The sequence below is a fragment of the Tenrec ecaudatus genome, chromosome 6 (genome assembly GCF_050624435.1).
Source record: "Tenrec ecaudatus isolate mTenEca1 chromosome 6, mTenEca1.hap1, whole genome shotgun sequence".
NCBI classification, from domain to species: Eukaryota; Metazoa; Chordata; class Mammalia; order Afrosoricida; family Tenrecidae; genus Tenrec; species Tenrec ecaudatus.
Window position 1 is genome coordinate 77935630 of NC_134535.1, and position 19797 is coordinate 77955426.

Consider the following 19797-nt stretch of genomic DNA (forward strand, 5'->3'; position numbering starts at 1 on the left):
AGCTATTTTCTGCACTTCAATTGTATCACTGAAAAGTGCTTTCAACTGCAGCTTGCTTTCTGATTAAAAAATGTTGAGTTCATCATGAAGCTCCTACACAAATTTTAAATCTTTTCCTCTCGACAGCCATCTTACTTCAGTATGAAATGACAGAGCATTATTTGGTGCATCCAACTCATTGCCCAGTTGCAAAAACAGTCGACTGTTTAAAGTGCTCGCCTTTACAAAATTGACAGAATTTATGACGCTTTTTAGTAATTCCTGCAACTTTGTGTCAGGGTCTTCATTGCTACTATTTGCCAATGAATCGTACAGTGAGTTCTGATGACTTTTGGTGACTCATTCAGTACCAATCGCTGAAATCTAGATCAACGTCCTAGCATAGTTGGGGCGCCATCTGTGTAAACACCACAAACCTTTTCCCAAGAGATCTTATGCTCTTTCAGAAATGAACCAACTGTGTCAAATACATCATGTGCAGTTCTTATTTCAAGAGGTATGGAAAAAGAAACTCATCTTTAATGTTGCCATCATTTTACCTCATGTAGACCAATAACTGAGAACAGTTTTTAACGTCTGTAGATTCATCAAGCTGGAAGCTAAATATTGGAAGTGGATCAAGTTTCCTTTCTTAGATTACCTGATCAAGAATATCAGCAGGTGTGTCATCTATTCTGAGGACAGTGTCCTTAGATAAGGAAATTGCAGTCAATTTCCTAACAAATTTGTCTCCCACCATAACTCAAACGATAGCTCTGGTCATTCTGAGTGCCACCAAATATGAAGTTTCAACGGCTGCTACATTTTATTTGTGGTACTTGCCACCAGTGTCAAGTATGTCTTTCTTGAGTCCATCAACTTTGCTTCTAAAATAGTTGGTATCCTTGCTAGCAAAGCTCAGAAGCTTGCTATCAATATGGCTTTTTAGTTTGTTTGGCTTCATAGATTTGGCTGATAGAACTTCACAACAAATAACACCTTTTGGCTTCTCAATTCCTACTTTAATTATTGAGATGAAACCACACTGTAAAACATCCTCATTGTATTTTCTTTTCTTGACATTCTCTTCTACGTGATCCATTGTCATGGGGTTGTTTGCCAATGAAAATAATATATAACAATAACTTTAATAATACAAAAAATGATACACAGAATAGTTCAGTCAATACAGTTCATTAAAATTTCCTATGTTTAACCACTCTCTGTGTTGTTGTTGTTTTATATATCTGTTACTATCACAAGTGGCAGTATTCACATCAGCCATAGCAGAATATAAAAAGACTGATAAGCATCCAGATTAAGTTCCATTGGTACAGATATTTATTTTTGCAGTAGTTGATGATTTTACAGTACATGATTTAACATTTACCCAGTAATTATAATTCATGAAGGTTGTTTTAACTCCAATACTGCTGTTTTCAAAACAGTAGCTGCTTTTAGCAGAGTTGCTGCTTGCAACAAAGCAGCTGCTTTCTACACAGTAGCTGCTCTCTACACGTATGTGACTGGTCTGCATGAGTACATTATGGCGCCAACCCTGTCACATACACCTTATTTGTATGAGGTAATGTGAAGGTGTTGGTGCAATAATGTCATCACAATAGGTACTCATATGTGGGTTTATCTGCAGATCCCTTGGAGACGAAAGAGGAGTACTGTCTCAGTTCCTAAGATCATGGGAAATATGTGTTTTCCAATGGTTTTCGGCAACCCCTGTGAAAGGCTCACTCATCCCCCAAAGGAGTCCTGACCCACAGGTTGAGAACGACTGGTTAACATCACCCCTGCTAGAGGATTCAGAGACCCCCTAATAAGGAGTGCATTCCTTCGCTGTCTTCAAATCATTGGGTGAGACTCTTCCCGGCTAAATGAAAAATTACTCTCTAGAAGACTTTTAAGCTTGGGAAGTTCCTTAGTCTAGAGGCTCTTCTGACCCTCTTCTCACTTCTCTCCAAGGGCTCTTCCCTCCTGTTCAGACCCAGGGCTAACTGGCCCAAACTCTCTCTTCCCACTTCTCTCTTGCCCCTGCTAGTTCTCTCTCCTAGCCTGAGTTTCCTAATTCTTTTCGTCCTTACTTCCCTTGATCTTCCCCTAGTTTGAATTTAACCTCATAGGTCCCTTTTCTCAATGAAGTATGTAATTTCATATCCTCACTCCATCTCTTATCTCTAAAAAACCTTACAGAGATACAATAGCAGAGATTGGTCACAAAGAGCCAAGTTCTCATGCATTTTAATTGTATCTTCTGCATCTGCTTATGTACTATGTAAATTTGATGATAGATTGCTATTTCAAGATTACACCTTAGAAAACCCAATAACAGTCAATTCATTCTGATAAGTGCAAATTTTATAATCACCTGAGGTTCAATGGTGTGACCTAAGGTGTCTAAAACGTCGATTAGCAGGCCAAGAACTGTTGCTCAAAAAGGAAAATGTTTCCACAATAGTTTACTTCAAAATTATAGCTTGAATTACATTCTAAATTATGGCTAATGAAAATTCCATATAATAACTCTTAAGCTAGTCGACCCTACAGTGTTTCATACAAGTATATTTTATATTATCCATGACTTGAATATTTTAATCCTATTTTAGAAATAAGAAAAATAAGACTGTAATACTTTTGTGGTTATAAAACAAATAAATTGGAAATCTTGAGTCTGAACTTTTTTCTGTTGAACCTGTTACTCCTTATAAAAAAATCATAACATAACCTTGCAATGTCATAGAATTTATATTCCAAGCTGAAATATTTTGGAAATACTTTACCTCCAGATAATAAAGAAAATGATGTACGTGAGGTAACAAATTAGGATATCTACCAAAAGAGTTCCTCCAATAGAAATACTAACATTTATTATTATACATAAACTATGAAATGACCAATTGCACTGACCACACATTAACTTTTTCCAAAAATATAATTATATAAAATTTTAGAGTTGACTAAGGATAAATTAAGTACTTCACAAATAAAGAATGACTTTTTGGGAAAACCAGTGAGATCCAGAAGAAACATTGAAAATATAATATTCATAAAAATTAATATTTGAAAATAGACTGAGAAATGCGGCGTTAACATCTTCACAATGGAAGAAACTACTGATAAAAATGGCAGAGTAATAATAAAAATCTGGATTGAGAAGCAGGTTATCTTATATTATCCTGTTAGGTAGTTAGATTCAAGGAAAGGGTGTTGTTCTTCCACACCTGCAAAGGCCCCCATAAAGGAGGTTGGGAAGAACTCACGCAATGATTAGACACCTATGAAGACCCCCAAACTGAGACTGCTCAAATTAAAGCCCCCAGCCAGGTGAGAGGTACAACTGGGCAGCCCAAACTAGGCTTATGCTCATAACCCATGTGGGTTCAACCCAGCCCATGGGGTCAACCAGTCCCTTCAACTCCGCCTTCCCCCAGCCAGGAGGTGGGCTGTAATAAAGGCAGGAAGCAGGGTCTGGCACTGGCTCTCATGCCTCTCTTGCTGTCTGAGCTCTGCTCTTACTACAACCTCTCTGGCCTCTTCTTCCGGACATGGCGGTGCTCTTTTCCACGTGGTTGTTCACGTCCAGTTGCAAAATTCCACGAGGCTTCAGCACAGATGGGCACACTTCCCAGGGATAGTGGGTACCCTTTGAGGCTGTAAAACCTGAAACTTGCCCTGTACTTTGTAAAAAACCTACTTGGATTACAAAACAGGTTTAGGTTGAACTTTTTCATCCTGTGAAGCCAAGAACAGAGATATTACCCACTCCAGAAACCTTACAATTCTTTAGAAACTTAACAAATTATTGTGTGACGTTTGGCATTTTCTCTTTCTAGTGTGCCTCCATATAAGGTGCATGAAGCTAAAAATCATGCAAACTGTTATTTATTTTTATTCCAAGTGACTTTACATTCCATAAAGTTCACAATTGCTCAACAATTTTTATTGAATAAAGAAAATTTTGAATCAATAAATGGATTTTTATTTTGTCACCTCTAAAAAGAAAACCTGAAATCAAAATGCTTGTGAATTATTTTCCAGATTTCCTGCTTCTATTAAAAGCTAGGAAATATTCAGCATTCTAATTGGTTAAATATAAACTTTCTTGATAGTGGATCAAAATTTTTTGTTGGTATTATTAGTGTTATTATTGAAAATAAGTCCAAACTGAAATAAGTTTTAGACATAATTTAAAGTTTGATTTAGATTAAATCTCATATATTCTAAAAAGAAAGAATTGATTAATGAATATTATCTTATTTTACAGAGAAATCCAGATGTAGGGAATACTGAAGCCCTTGCCCAAATTCTTTCCTCATTTGGATATCTTCTCCTTTAAGTAGTATGTAGATTAATCCATGCAGTTCTGACCTACTCCTTATGCCCATTTTGTCTCAGTGGACCTCGCCCCTCAAGCCTCCTATTCCAATTATAGTATGAATATTGACACCATTTTTATGACCCTTAGTGTATTTTCCCTTGACTCTTGTTGTCACAGAAATACTTCCCAGGAGTCTATGGAAGAGATGGTGGATAAAGCGCAATGTGGTTTATATAGGTCAAAATCTTTATAGGAATCATGTCAGGAGAAGTAACTCTTGAACTTTCTGCTCTTCACTATTTGGCTGCTCATATCTATAATGGAAAAGATATCAAATAGTAATAGCTACAGAAATAAAATAATGCTGACTATATTCAGAGGAATTTGTATATAGAAATATTTCATATCTTGACCTGAAGAAAAAATAATTGTATAGAGCTTTTAACAATTTCAACCAGGCAGCCCAGTGTACTTGTGTGACAGAGGTAAGGAGAGAAAGTGAAAGACAGTGAGAATTTGTCTTGTCTTAACATTGTTTCATTCATTCTTAGCTGAACAGACTATTGTGATGTTTCTATGTATCTATAGATAAGTATGGACACACAATTGTGAAATATGAATATTTTTACATTTACTATATGTTGCATTTATTTACTTAGAATAGTTTCAGGAAGCAATTCTCTGAGTTTGCTCTTTCATGTTAGTCATGGACTTAAAACCTTTCTATTTTAATTAATAAAATGAGCTTTCCTTTCAGATATCAGCTGATTAGAATTCCAATTCTAATTTTTACCAGCAGTATGAACTGGATTTAATATATGTTATATAATCTCTTTTCTTATCAGAGTCTTCATATATTATATTAGGGTTATGTAATTTATATGCAAAGTATACAAACCCCTAACATTGTCCCTCAAATGAATGAACTCATGATAGTTATATCTACCTACTTGCCTCAAGTTCAGGAATTTAAAAAACTTTAAATCATAGTAAAGACAGCAATAACCATTGTCTCAGAGCACATACTTTATGTTAAATGTTGTGACATTAGTTTTATGTTTTAATTGCATTAATCTTTGCCAAAATTTCATGAAACATTAAAAAAAACTGAAATGAAACAAACAGTTTCAGTAACTTGTCAAAATCTGCAATACTCTAATGTGGTTCACTTCATTTAAAATCTACGTTTCCCTGAATGTAAAGTCTGTACATTTCCTTAATAACCCCATAAAACACAAGTTAATACTAAGTTCTGACATCAATCTTTTTATGGGAATCCTTTTCCATTTAGAATTAAAACTATGTTAATGGTAGATACCTAGTTAGTAAACAAAGAAATTAAAATATAAATAGACTTTCTCTTGAAAAACCTATATTCTGAAAGAGTGCTTTGGATGGTTATTTTTCTTCACTCTTCCTTTGGAAATCAATGCAACATTTTCTAATTTTTGTGAATTTATTTTATGCATTTTAAAAATCATTTAATTGGAGGCTTGTACAAGTGCCATCACAATCCATACATACATCCACCATGCCAAGCACCTTCAGACATTTGTTTCCCTCATCATTCTCCAAACATTTGTGCTCCACTTGAACCCTTGGTATCCGCTCCTCACATTTTCTCCTCCCACCCCATTTCATGCATTTTTATTGAGAAAATAAGTATTTCACTTTTTTTCACAGAAGTTTGGGGAAACAATTCTGTAGTTAGTGATTATAAAATTATCCAAGGACAATTTTAGAGTTACCATACTGTTGAGATGGAGGTGACTAAATTGGTTTTTATTATGCGATCTTTTGAATTCGGTATAAGATGAAGTGCTTATAAGATATTACAAGTTACTGAAAGAAAACTTCTTTGATAGTTATGAAGGTTGAGAGAGGAACAGAGTCAGGAAGAGAGAGATTAATTGGCAAGAACGCGACAGAGAATAATATGAAGCTTATTAACATTAGTTAAAAATGACTGGGAAAAATCAAAACTGAGTAATAAGAAAGAATATAGACAATAATGATTTAGAAACTTGGACATATTTTTCACTACCTAAATCTATCCCTGAAATTATTTAAAATAAACATAAAATTAAAAACCCAATTCACTGCCATCTCGTTGATGTTGACTCAGTGATTCTGTACGTCATGGTAGATGACCACTGTTAACGCTTCAAATGGGTAGAAGGTTCTATCGCTCTCCCACAGAGCCACTGGTGGTTTCTAGCTGCTCACCTTGTGGCTCACAGCCCAATGCTGTCATGCCCAAACGCAGCTATTAATTATAGAGAACGCTTCATTGAGAACAATAATTTTTATGCATGGTATATTCACACAATATATGATTGAGCTCGCCCTTCCTTGTGATATCTGTTCCCCCTACAGGTGTCCTTCAGCCTGTGTTCTCCTGTCCTTGCGGAATATCAAAAGGAAATACTCATTTCCAAGTGACTCTCCTTCACTTTCCTAATATCACTGGCCCCTATCCAGCTCAGCTGGAATGTTCATTGAATCCGGGCAGCCATTGCTTTGTGAATGAGTGAAGTGGATGAAAATAGAACTCAGTCAGATACTGGAAACTTAAATGGGATAAACTTGTGAAATATTTTGGTATTATGGTGCAATATACATTAAAAAATCACGAGTCCTAGATTTGTAATAATAAACACAATAATTTATTGCAGACACCTCTCATAACTCTGCTAATAAAAATTTTACTGTTTAATGAGAATACAGAGAATGAGTGATATTACGAACTGTTCCAGTTTACAGACAGAAGGCTTTGGTTTACTTTAAAATGTATTATTATTATTATTTCAGGAGAGATACAAATGTTTAAGTTCTGTTTTACTGCTAATTTCAAGTATTGAGGAAATTAGAATTTCTAATGTAAAAGAATGCTAATGTGGAAAAATTAAAAATACAGGTATACATATTACAATATTGATCCAAAACTGCATATGAAATACATGTGCTACTTAGAAATAATAGTGGCGATTTTAATGTAGAATTGGTAAAAGAAAAAATATTCTGCACAGGTTGATATGTCATTTTAGTTTTTTCATAAATTGTGCAGTCTACATGATTTTAAATTTCTACTTTACCACCTCTCATTCTGACAATGAACAATATTTGTAAATTCAAATGAAGAGGCAAAACCAACACCAAACTTGGAAAAGAAGCTGAGAAAAATAAGTTCAATAAAAGAACAGAAACTTAAAAATCAGTCACAATATTACAAGAATAATTCTATAATAAGTTCCAGCATTTAGTGATATCTTATTTAAGTGACCTTTTAATGTACACAAGTGACATATGTATATCTTACGTATAAATAATATAAAATGTGATAGATTTAGGAAACGGAACACTGAATTTGTTTTTGAAATTTGATAAAGTGTCCCCAATGAGAAGGGAAACTTGCACCCAAATGTCTTTGAAAGCAATAGGCATTTTTTTTATTCTAGCATTATTAAACATCAAACTAGAACTAGGTGCAAAGCCCTTTTCAGCCCATGCAATATATTTGATTATGGGAAGAATCTTTAAAATGTTTGAAAACTGTTTCAAATCTGTAAAATATAGTTTTATGAAGAAAATTATATAACTTATTTTTACTTTACATAATCAAACACAGAGCATGGCCCATGGTAAAAACCGACTTGCACATATGATTGGTTGTTATTCGACCTTTTAAATTCCCCCCGAAAGGCAGCATGCCATAATATGTTTCCTTCAGAGACAAATGCTTTTGCTATTCAGGGATCATTTCTTTTCCTCTCATATCCCCATTGTGTTTCTCCTATAGATTGCACAAAAGAGAGTGGGGGGCATGGAAAATGACACAGAAGTAACAGAGTTCATACTCTTGGGCTTGTCAGATGACCCAAAGCTTCAGGTCATGATTTTTATCTTTCTGTTTATCACGTACATGCTCAGCATCACTGGGAACCTGACCATTATCACCCTGACCCTTTTGGATTCTCACCTCCAGACCCCCATGTATTTCTTCCTCAGAAATTTCTCTTTGTTGGAAATTTCCTTTACAACTGTCAGTATACCTAGGTTCCTGGGGATCATTATTACAGGGGATAAAACTATTTCCTTTAATGATTGTTTGGCTCAGTTATTCTTCTTAATTCTCTTGGGAGTTACAGAGTTTAATCTTCTGGCTGCCATGTCCTATGACCGGTATGTGGCCATCTGCAAACCCCTGCATTACATGACCATCATGAATCACAGAGTCTGCACACTGCTGGTCTTTGCTTCTTGGTTGGCTTCATTCTCAATCATATTCCCATTAGTTATGCTGTTCACACAGCTTGATTACTGCAAGGCCAATGTTATCGAGCATTTTGCTTGTGATTATTTCCCCTTATTACGTCTTTCTTGTTCAGACACCACATTTCTAGAACTAACAGGGTTTTCCTGTGCTGTGCTTACTCTACTGTTCACTTTGGCATTAATAATTTTGTCTTACATATATATCATCAGAACAATTTTGAGAATTCCTTCTGCCAGTCAGAGGACAAAGGCCTTTTCCACATGCTCTTCCCACATGATTGTCATCTCCATCTCTTATGGCAGCTGCATTTTCATGTATATTAATCCATCAGCCAAGGACAGGGTATCTGTGAGCAAGGGCGTAGCTGTGCTAAACACCTCGGTAGCGCCCATGCTGAACCCCTTTATTTACAGCCTAAGGAATCAGCAAGTCAAGAGAGCCTTCATGGACATGGCAAGGAAGATTGCATTTTTCTTAAGTAAATAAAAACAATCAAGATGCTGTAAATTAGAGACATGATAAAAATAGTGAAATAAAAACAAAGATGTTCATAACTTCATATGGTCTTTCTAGATTATTTTTCATTATTTAAACTTGGTTTCCAACATTTGGTAAGTATATTTGAAGATATGAATATTGGTGCATGCATGTGAGGGACCTTTGAAAAGTTCTACCTAGAAACTGTTAATCCTTTCTGCCACCCTTGAACCTAATGACCTGACAGACAAAATTAATAACCTTTTAAGGAAAGAAAGGATACTCCAAATCGCATGCATTATTTATGCAGGCACATTTATTAAGTGTTGTGCAGGACAAAGACAAAAGCACACCATGCATATGAAGAAAATCATCAGCACAAAGTCACATTGCTGTCCAGACATTTACAAAAACATGACCATTAAATTGAACCTGGAATAAAGGGAAACTGTCACAAAAACATGATTGGCAGCAGATCAATGCATCATAAGTGCAGTTGGCACTATAGAAGTAGCCAAGTGACCGATTGGGGGTATATGCACAATTCCAGATAGAAAAGATTATGAGATTGTTTCAGGGACCTTTGACTAAAGCGATCAAGATTTGATTTATTATCATCTGTATCCCAGTATTCCAAATTCCATCCATGGCATACTCAGGGAAGTCCCTAAGGGTTAGAGTGCCCCTTCCTGGGATGGCTAGAGAAGAGGTAGAATTGACTTTCAAAACCCTCTGCTGGAAAACAAAGCTATTCACATTGATAGTCAATCATCAGAAAGAATTCAAGGGAGACTGAAACTACGTGGAGACTCAAAATTTGACATGGGGCTTTCACTATAAATCATAACCTCCTACAAACCTAGTAATCAGAATTTAAGCACTACTACAATAGGAATACAGATGCTAAAACTAATCAAAATTATGATGTATATTGTGGGGGAAAAGCCATCCCCCAAAGGCCTTTCCTGCAGATTCAAGAGGCGGAATTGTACAGTTAAGATGTATAGAAAGACTATAGTAAAGTCCTAGAGAGCATGAGAGATAGAAGAGATAATGAAATAATGAAGTCAGAAACATGGTAGCATGCTCACCTCTGTTTTAATTTCCCACATTTCTCCCTTCTGCATATGTTTAGGATTTAATAGTGTCACGGAAGCAACATGGTCTCTCTTCATGTCTCTTTGCTTCCTATAGAAGTGATATGAGACTGAAAGCATCAAAATTGTGATGATAAACAACACAGTCAGACTGGAACCTAAGCTATGTGAAAGACTTTGAACCCAAGCACATGGGATCCAGCCTCTCTCTATGCCATCCATCATTTGCTTAATTACTTCAGCTAGTGGAATGTGTTAATCCACCCTTGAATGTATAGAAAATATCCTTAGCTGAATCCCTTCTAATAAAATCTTTTCCTTAATTCTTGCAAATGTTATCTAATCTAATTCCAATTATTTAAGGTTATGTCAAATATCTAACATAAACTCTGCAACATTCTAATACAATTTACCTTCAAGTGATAATGAAAGTCCATAATCTGATCTTTCAGCAAAGGGGCAGTCTTTAGTAATAGTCCAGTCACTGTTGTATAAAATGTTCAGTTATGATAGAGTCCCAGAGTGTCTCTTTGCATTTACAATGGAAGAAATATCTCAGGAGGCAGCGATCATCATTCTCAGGAATCTGTCAGGTCTTCTTGATATTTTGAACAAACTTAGTAGCATTGACAGCGTCAGGTCACGCATCAGCTTCCCTCCTTTGTCCTGGGCCTTGCTGGCTGAGGAGAAATCCATCTATCTCCTTTGCCGGTGAAAATATCAACACGTAGCCCCTCCCTTCACGGTGTCAGCAAACTGGAAACAGAATCGGGGTTAAGATTCAGTGGTCTTTTCTGTATCCTTCATCTTTCTCCAAACTTGGTTGCATCCTCCATCAGCTTTATTCTGCAAAAACATAAATGTATATCCCTTTCTCCAGGTGACAATGGACCTGGATCCCAAACGCGATTCCCATGTTCCTGGGAATTCTGAGGATCAGCTTTTTCTGTAGACATGAAAATGTGTTTATCTGCCCTAATTTTGTTACAAGATTTAGTAAGGAGAAAATTTTCTTAGTTAAAATAACCAAATGGAATATGTCACACATAAGATTCCTTTTCTCCCCTTTCTGTTTTAACAATTCAGATTATGATTTGAAAGCCTGAAAAAAATCTTAATAAATTTGTTCAGCTGTGTTTGAAGTAACTTACCAAACAGACATTTTTTTTCTCTAACCTTATCAATATGTTACAGGCTCAATTAAATTGTTAGACTTTTTACACTGCATGATTTTACAATCTTGCAATATTCTGTCTTGGTTGACTCCTCTCATTCCTTCCAAGTAGGATTTAGAGGAAGTTAGTGTTCAGGTCTTAGGACCTTGTAAATGCCCTTAGGGAATGACCCCATATCCAGAATTGAAAAACCTTTTCCCTTCAATTTTTAATTCCATGTGGGGGTGCTGTTGTTTTCCCACAACAGCATTCCAGAAGTCCCCTTGATTTATAGGGTGGTCCAACTTCTCAGGTACGCTTTCCTGATAGGTATAAATTTTTACTCTAGAAATGCTAGGAAGCAAAAATTGACTTAAACCATCTTCCTTCTTTATGAACCATGGTATATCAGATTTTATCACTTCCTTAATTTCTTCTACATAATCATGATCAATAACTCAAGCAATAATCTGAGCACTTTGAGAATTTAGATTGGACTTTCCTAACAAATGCCCTACAGTTCTTTTAGGTAGCGGACTCCAATTACCACTCTTAATGATTTCTGATTTGATCACAGCTTTCGGCTTTTCCTCACCACTCTGATCAACTCCAGTATCAATTTGAATTCCTAGAGTATTTAGGTTAAATCTTCTTGATAGAAACTGTATTACTCCTTCAATAAGAGGGTCCTGCTTTTTAGACTCAACAAACTGCTGTGAGGTTTCTGAGCCTTTTCTTGGTTAGTCAAACTTACTTCAATGAGAACAAAAACTTGGCTATTGCAAGTTTGACTTGGTCTGGTCTCTTGCTGTGAGGCTGGGTGATGGGTGTAATTTCTGCCATTCAAAGATTCTTTTGCTGGGCTAGGCAGAGGCTTTGCCTACCGCGCTCTGTGGGAGGGACTTGGATCAAGCTCCTTCCTCCGTTTTCATTTGCCTACAGCAATCCTGTACTGTTGAATCTGGAGCAACATTGACTCGCCCAATTCTCATCCCCTAGCAATTGATGAATTCCAATATCTGTCCCATCCTCAGCATTCTTCCAAGTGTGTGATTGGACTGCAAAATCCCACCACATACATTATTGTATAAATTTTGAATGGTAAAGACATATTTTCACAATGGGACTCCAGTCAGCAGGGGTCCAGTGCTCAGACTGTCAAACATATTTTCATGCTTATTACATAATGTGAGTCTGGGCTATAATCACTGACTGCCTGCTTGAGGTCTTTTAGAAACTCAAAGGGCAACGCACTGTGAATTCCTTGTGGGTGTTTCCCATAAGGCTGTCTGTTAACAACTCTAACAGGATAAGACATTGTAAATTCTAAATCTCCTTCTGCAATCCTACTTTCTACTCTTGAAAGTAAAGGTGCTTTCCTATACTGTGCCTCTTTGCTTCTATTTTCTGAACTGGTCTTCTCAAATGGTATATCTTGAAGCTCCGCTTCGTTTCTTCCTCTGGGAACCATGGATTGTACATTTTTACTACTTTTAGAAAACATTACATCTTTTTCTTCGTTACTTTTATGCCCTGTCTTCTGAGCGTAGTACCATAAGTTTCAGGTTTACTTTTACCTCGCCCCATTGTCCTCTTTAAAATACTCATTCACTATCTGTCAATCCCCACACCAGATCTTCACTTCACTTCACATAATTTCCCAAATCACTCTACATTCCGGGGGTGGGGGAGTGAGGTGGGAGGCATACAATTGTTACATGGGGTTTAACTCAAAAGAGTTCTTTTTCTACTGCAATGTGATGGGCGGCATTTTGGGGGGAAAGGCCGGCACCCCACAAAAAATTCATCATGAGTTAGATAGACACAATTATACGGTTATGATACATAAGATTATAATAAAGTCATAGAGAGTAGTAGGAGAGAGTAAAATAAAGAAGTGAGACACATTTCATAGAAGCATGTTCACCTCCTGGACAGCCATGAGCTTACCAGCCAGGTCTATACACAGCGTGGGCCAAGGGCAGGAGAGAGAGAGGCGAGGTGGGTAGGAGAAACTTAGAGATACCTTTATTGCTAACCAAGGCGTATCTATCCTTTTAGGGGGTGTGATTACAGGTAGCCACACATGTCACAGGAAGGGGCTGTACAATAGGCAACACAAACAATAGAGTGGGATAGACAATGGGCATAGGCCTAACAGGAAGGGGATGAGCTAGGGGTGTACTCATGATAGGAAGGGTAGGGACCAAGGGTATACATGTGACAAGAAGGGCAGACCCTAGACTCATTATGGCAACCTAACTTTGGATGTCACTGAGCAGGTTTGACCTGTTCTCTGGATCTCCATAGAAATCCTTATCAGTAGAGTGTAAAGCACACCCACAGGGACCAAACAGATGGCCCCAAGGGTTTAGGGAGAAGTAGCCCATTGTCCTTAGCAACAGGGAGTGGGCCCCAACTGTGGTGGGACCAGAGAGTAGTCTGGCAACTGACTGCCTTCAGGGAGGATGTCTCTAAGCATCTGGCCTCCCACCATATGCTGGCAAATAGCCTCTAATGTTTGGCATATCTTTGGGGGAGACAAAACTGAGTGAAAGTCTCCTTATATAACATTGGTCTCTCTCATTAGAAAGTCTATTATGCTCACTCTATTGTCAATAATAGCCCATGACACTGTGTTGGAGAATGACTGATTTGAATTTATATCACAAACATAAAGAACTAACATTTATAGGTCTTTTTTCATTTTTGTCCATTAAGTCAAAATCTGAAGCAAAAATGAAGGACACTCAAAATCATGTTTCTAGAACCAAGAAAAATGAATGAATTAGTCATAAATATATATACTATATCCAGTTAATAAGGTAAGCATGAAGATGCTTTAAGAAACAAATGAAAACACCTCTCGTACTTAAATACTAAGGAGCCTTTGACCTATGGGAGGTCAATGAGTTATTGTTTTCTTTCATGAAGTACAGAGAAAATTGAGAACAAATATATATATATAGTTCTGTTAACATTTACACAGGTCCTGTTTGCCTGATATGAATGATAAGACCCTACAGAACTGAATAATGATTGTTGTCCTGCTTACAGCTGTCAGATGACATAGTAGAGACAGTCTTAATTACTTGGTGGTCCATGAATAAGCAAGGAAAAATCAATAATTTGGTGAATTAATCACTGGATAAAATTAATATGGACCACATTGATCTCCTTGTATATACAAACTACTCCAGAAGAAGCTCTCAAAACTGAATTCAGCATTATTACTACTATTAGAAATTTTAAATAATATCATCCCATAGAATTTTTGCATAAAAATAAAATTGTTGAACACTGACTCTGCTGGACATGCTATTGAGAAGCTTTTTAAATCACAAAGGCATTTAAAAATCAACTTAATTGTGGTATAATACACCACTTTTATGTAAATATTTAGCTGAGTTGCGACAAATTTATACACTCACATAACCAACACATAATCAAGAAATAGATCATTTGATAGTATCTTTATGCCCTTCTCATTCAATTATATCCTTCTAACTCTCATTCTTCTGTACCTATGAATCTAACCATACAGATTATCTAGATTTTTCTTCACCCTATTTTATTGTACCTAGTAAACCCCAATGAATTTAAGGCAAACAACCAAAGGTATAGTTTTTTATTAAAAAACTATAGAACGCTTATTTCTTTCCAACTTGTCACCTAGCAGCTGAATGTGGCAATAGAAAGTTAGATAGATAGGTAGATGATAGATAGATAGATAGATAGATAGATAGATAGATAGATAGAGTACATTGGGAATTCTTACAGCTCTTATAACAACCCATACATCAATTGCATCAAGCGTATTTGTCATCATTATTTTCTAAACACTTACTTTCTATTTCAGCCCTTGGTATTATCTCCTCTTTTTAACCTCCATCTTCCCCTGGGGACCCCTTGATAAATTATAAATTATTGTTTTCACATTTTACACTTACCAATTTCTCCCTTTCCCCATGGTTTCTTCCCCATTCCTCTCACCACCTTCCTGCTACCCTACTGGTATCACTACTCTCATTTCTGTTCCTGAGGGGTTCATCTGACCTGGATTCCATGTGTCATGGGCTCTTATCCATACCTATACATGCTCTATATAGCCTGCATTGAAAGGCAGGATGGGGTCATGATGGTGGGGGTTGAAGAAGCCTCAAGGAAGCAGAAAAATATTGGGATGTTCATTGGTGCTGTACTGTGTCCTGGTTGACTCATCCCTTCCTTGTGATCTTTCTGTGAGGGAATGTCGCATTATCTAAAGATGGGCTTTGGGTCTCTGCTCTGATCCCCCCTCATCCTCAGCAATATGCTTTTTGTTTGTTTATTTGTTTTGGGTCTTCTGATGCCTGCTACCTGATCCATTTAACATCTCATGATCTCACAGGCTGATGTGCTTCTTCCATGTGTACTTCTTGCTTCTCTGCTAGGTGGCTTCTTGTTTAACTTCAAGCCTTTAAGACCCCAGATACTGTATCTTTTGATAGCTGGGCACCATCAGCTTTCTTTGCCACATTTGCTTGTGCACACACTTTGTCTTCAGCGATTGTGCCAGGATGGTGAGCATCACAGAATGCCAGAAAATTAGAACAAAGTGCTCTTTCATTGAGGCAGGGCTTAAGTAGAAGTCCAAAGTGTGTCCACTTCCTCAATGCTTTTCCATACAAATATATGTACCTAGGCAATACCCTTGTTTTTATGAATTAATATATTTACATCAGTGCACACCTTTGTTTATACCTCTATCCATAGCTTTTCTTTCTAGATATTGTAATATGGTAATTGAATTAATAAATACACAATTAAAGTGAAATATCATATACAAACCAAGTAAAAAGAATTTGACAGTTAAAAATTAATAATGTATTGTATGCATTTTTTAAAAACTAGTCTTAAATATTCCTGTGATATTCAAGATACTGAAATGTCTTCTTGCCTTATGTGAGTGGAGAGGTAGAAATAAATAAAACATAGGTAAATAACCTACTGCTTGCCATCAAATATCTTATGGTTCATACAGACCCTATAGGACAATGTAGTATTGCTCCTTTAGGTTTCTGAGACTATAAATCTTTACAGGAGCAGAAAGCTCCCTCTCACTTCCATGAAGGTGAGTTTGATCCACTCTGCTGGTGGTTAGTAGCCCACTGGGTATCTACTTCACAATTAGCACTCTAAAATATAAGTATTACTCTCAAAAGAGGGTCCACTGTGGTGTAGTTTGGCCCTGAATTTATCCAGTCTCAAAGGAATTGAGAATAAATTATCTCTTGAGTGTAGAACAAATGCCATGTGTGTATTAGGAAAATTACACATAGTCCGAGGGAGATTAGATGGATGGCATAAGCTGTCTGCTATATTTTTACTTAAATCTCATTATATTGCTTAGCTTTCCAAAAATTATGTTATGATATCATTTATTTATTAATGATTTATAATTCCTTGCATCACTCCCTTTTCCTTTTTGGAGAATTTATTTAATGATCAAAAATGTTGAAATACCTTTGTGTAGTATTAAATCTTCATGTTACTCAGAGAACTTTGGGGTGTTTTCTCTCATAGCTTCTTAAAGCAGTTTTACCTGGGTATTTATTTAAGAACTCTTAGGATTACAGTAAGTAGCATTTTAATATCAGTAAGCCAAGACTACTTAATGTCTGTTTATTATGTGGAAAGTGAAGAGATATTTCTTTTTTTTACAGTAGCAATTGCTAAGACACTAACATGTGTATGCGTTCTCTAAGCTGGAGGCTCTTATGCTATAGAGCCAAAGGTGGACTAAAGGAAAAACGTCTACTGAACTAAATTATGCTTGCACTATATCTCTTTTTAAAAATAAATTAAGAAGTATGTAAACATTTTTCTTACTTGGATTATCAGATATATCAGAAAGTGAGTATGTCTCCTATTATCAATGCAATATTTCTCCCATTAATTGTTGAATTGTGTTGGAATGAATTACATAGAGCCTCAAATTTTTTAACATGTTTATTTTTATTAATTATTCAATGTAAGATGTTTCGATCATATTTCAGAAATTGGGTCTATATGCCTTTTGTTCTGCCAGATTTTTTTATCTATTACTGGAAACTGTCAATATCCTAAGAGAAGAAATTGACAGGATGCAAAAAAAAAAATTAAAGAAAACGGAAAGGGCATAGTATCAGCTTTGATACTAACCCATCAATAAGGTTCATTGGGGATTTTTGTCAAAAAGTCTATCTTGTTACAATCTTCCTTCCTCAGTGCTGTATCACCTATTCATGGTAAAATTCATGAGATGAAATTCTGGTTAAAGACAGAGCAGTGGGAAAACAAAATGATTATATATTAAAAGGAATAATTTAGCATACATTTTAGCCATGTCTGATATTTCTACCATAAACCCTAAAGAATAGTTCCTATAACCATATAGTCTTCAAAAAATGAGGCAATGAAATAATCCCATGACTCACTCATCAACATGGTTAGGTTCCAAACACCAGGGAACATTGGCATTATGTGAGGGGGAGTGAGCAGGATGACAATGTGCTGTCTTCAGCACAGGTGTTCCCCATTCCCAGTTGCACAGTAGACTAAGAGTCCATTTACTAGTTGTTATTTTTCATTTCAATACAAAAAGTATTATATAAATGTATCATTATATAGTATAAATATATTAATGATAGGGCTCTACTTATGCAAGTATTGTTTTAGATATCTAGTTTATCTTTCCCATAAATGAAAAGTTTTCTCTTTTTTACAACCAAATAATTTTAATACTATGCGATTCTAAAAATTATTTGTTAGAACCTAGGAACAGTATCTGAGTATCTAGATAATAGACAGCAGCACTTGTGGCATAAAAGATTATGTACTGGGCTGCTAACCACAAGGTGAGCAGTTCAAAACCACCAGAAGCTAGGAGGAAGAAAGATGAAGCTTTCTAGTTTTGTAATTTTAGGTTATATGTAAAGGTTTTGAGCATCAAAATTAATTTGAGATTTAACAAAATCTTTACATAACTTTCTTTTTCTTTAAAGGATATGTGAATATTTTCCAATCTAATAGGATTGAGTGTTAGAAAAGCTAAAAGATAAAAAAGGTTTGTATCATTGATATTAATGTACATAATTATATCTTTAATTTCTTAAATACTTACTCTTTTTATGTTTTGCTTTTCATCAGGATATTTTGCTGAGAAGGGAAAATACATCAATACGGGAAACCACACAATGATAACAGAGTTTGTACTATTGGGCATATCAGACAACCCAGATATTCAGGTTGTGATCTTTTTCTTTTTATTTATAGCTTATGTGCTAAGTACCACAGGAAACCTGATCATGATCATCCTCGCTTTCATAAACACTAGTCTAAAGACTCCTATGTGCTGCTTTATCCATAATTTCTCCTTCTTAGAAATTATATTCACCACTCTGTCCATCCCTAGGTTTCTGTAGACAGGCATTACCAAAGTCAAGGCTATTTCTTACAACAATTGTTTAGCACAGTTATTTTTCTTCATCTTTGTGGGTGTATCTGAGTTTTTTTCTTTTAAACGCCATGTCTTATGATCCTCATGTTGCCATAGGCAAGCACCTTCATTATATCACTATCATCATGAACAAGAACGTCTGTAGCCTGCTTGTTCTTTGTTCATGGCTGGTAGGATTTCTGACCATTTTCCCAAGACTCATGCTTATTACCCAGGTAGATTTCTGTGCTTCCAATGTCATTGACCACTTCTCTTTTGACTACTTCCTATCTTACAACTCTGATGCCCAGATACATGGCTTGTCGAAATGATTGGATTTTACTTTGCTTTTGTTGCTTTGCTATCGATGTTGAGATTAGTGATCTTGTCCTACCATTCTGAGAATTCCTTCCACTAGTCAGAGAAAAAAGGTATTCCCTACTTGCTCCTCTCACAGGATTGTCATTTCCGTCTCTTATGGAAGCTGCATATTTGTGTATGTGAAGCCTTCAGCTAAAGAAAGAGAATCATTGATCAAAGGAGTAGCTAGACTCAACATTTCTATTGTCCCCATATTGTGAAAAGGTCATTCGACACCCAAAGGGGTCATAACCCACAGTTTGAGAACAGCTGGTCTAGGTGAAATCTGTTCATGCCCATGGATTGATTTGGTCTTTCATTGTTATTAAATGGTGGAAGTTATATAAGTTCTATTTATATTAGAACTTTGATGGATATATCATCGTTGAAGATATTTTCCAAGTCTATGCACTGTCTCTCCACCCACCCACTCCCCATCCCTAAAACTCTATGTTTTTCATATCTGGAGAATTTAGTTCCAAAGAATTTAGTCTACCTACATGCAGATACAACACCAATATCCTTAAAATGGAAGTTAAGAATGCTCCCAGAACTATTTGGGCTCCCGATGCCTCTATCCAAAACCTGTGAAATGCAGATAACACAACCTTACTTCTTGAAAGTGAACACTTGCTGATGAAGTTCAAGGAATACAGCCTTCAATA

At 36.1% G+C, this 19797-nt stretch overlaps 1 protein-coding gene and 1 pseudogene across 1 annotated transcript; both read left to right on the top strand.

Annotated features, from left to right (window-relative positions):
* Positions 1-8132: 8132 nt before the first annotated feature.
* Positions 8133-9071, top strand: LOC142450957 (olfactory receptor 6C1-like). Its single transcript, XM_075552891.1, has one exon. The coding sequence runs from the start codon at positions 8133-8135 to the stop codon at positions 9069-9071; it is 939 nt and encodes a 312-aa protein (XP_075409006.1).
* A 4161-nt stretch (positions 9072-13232) lies between these two features.
* LOC142451475 (olfactory receptor 6C3-like) lies at positions 13233-19353 on the top strand (annotated as a pseudogene).
* The last annotated feature ends 444 nt before the right edge of the window (positions 19354-19797 follow it).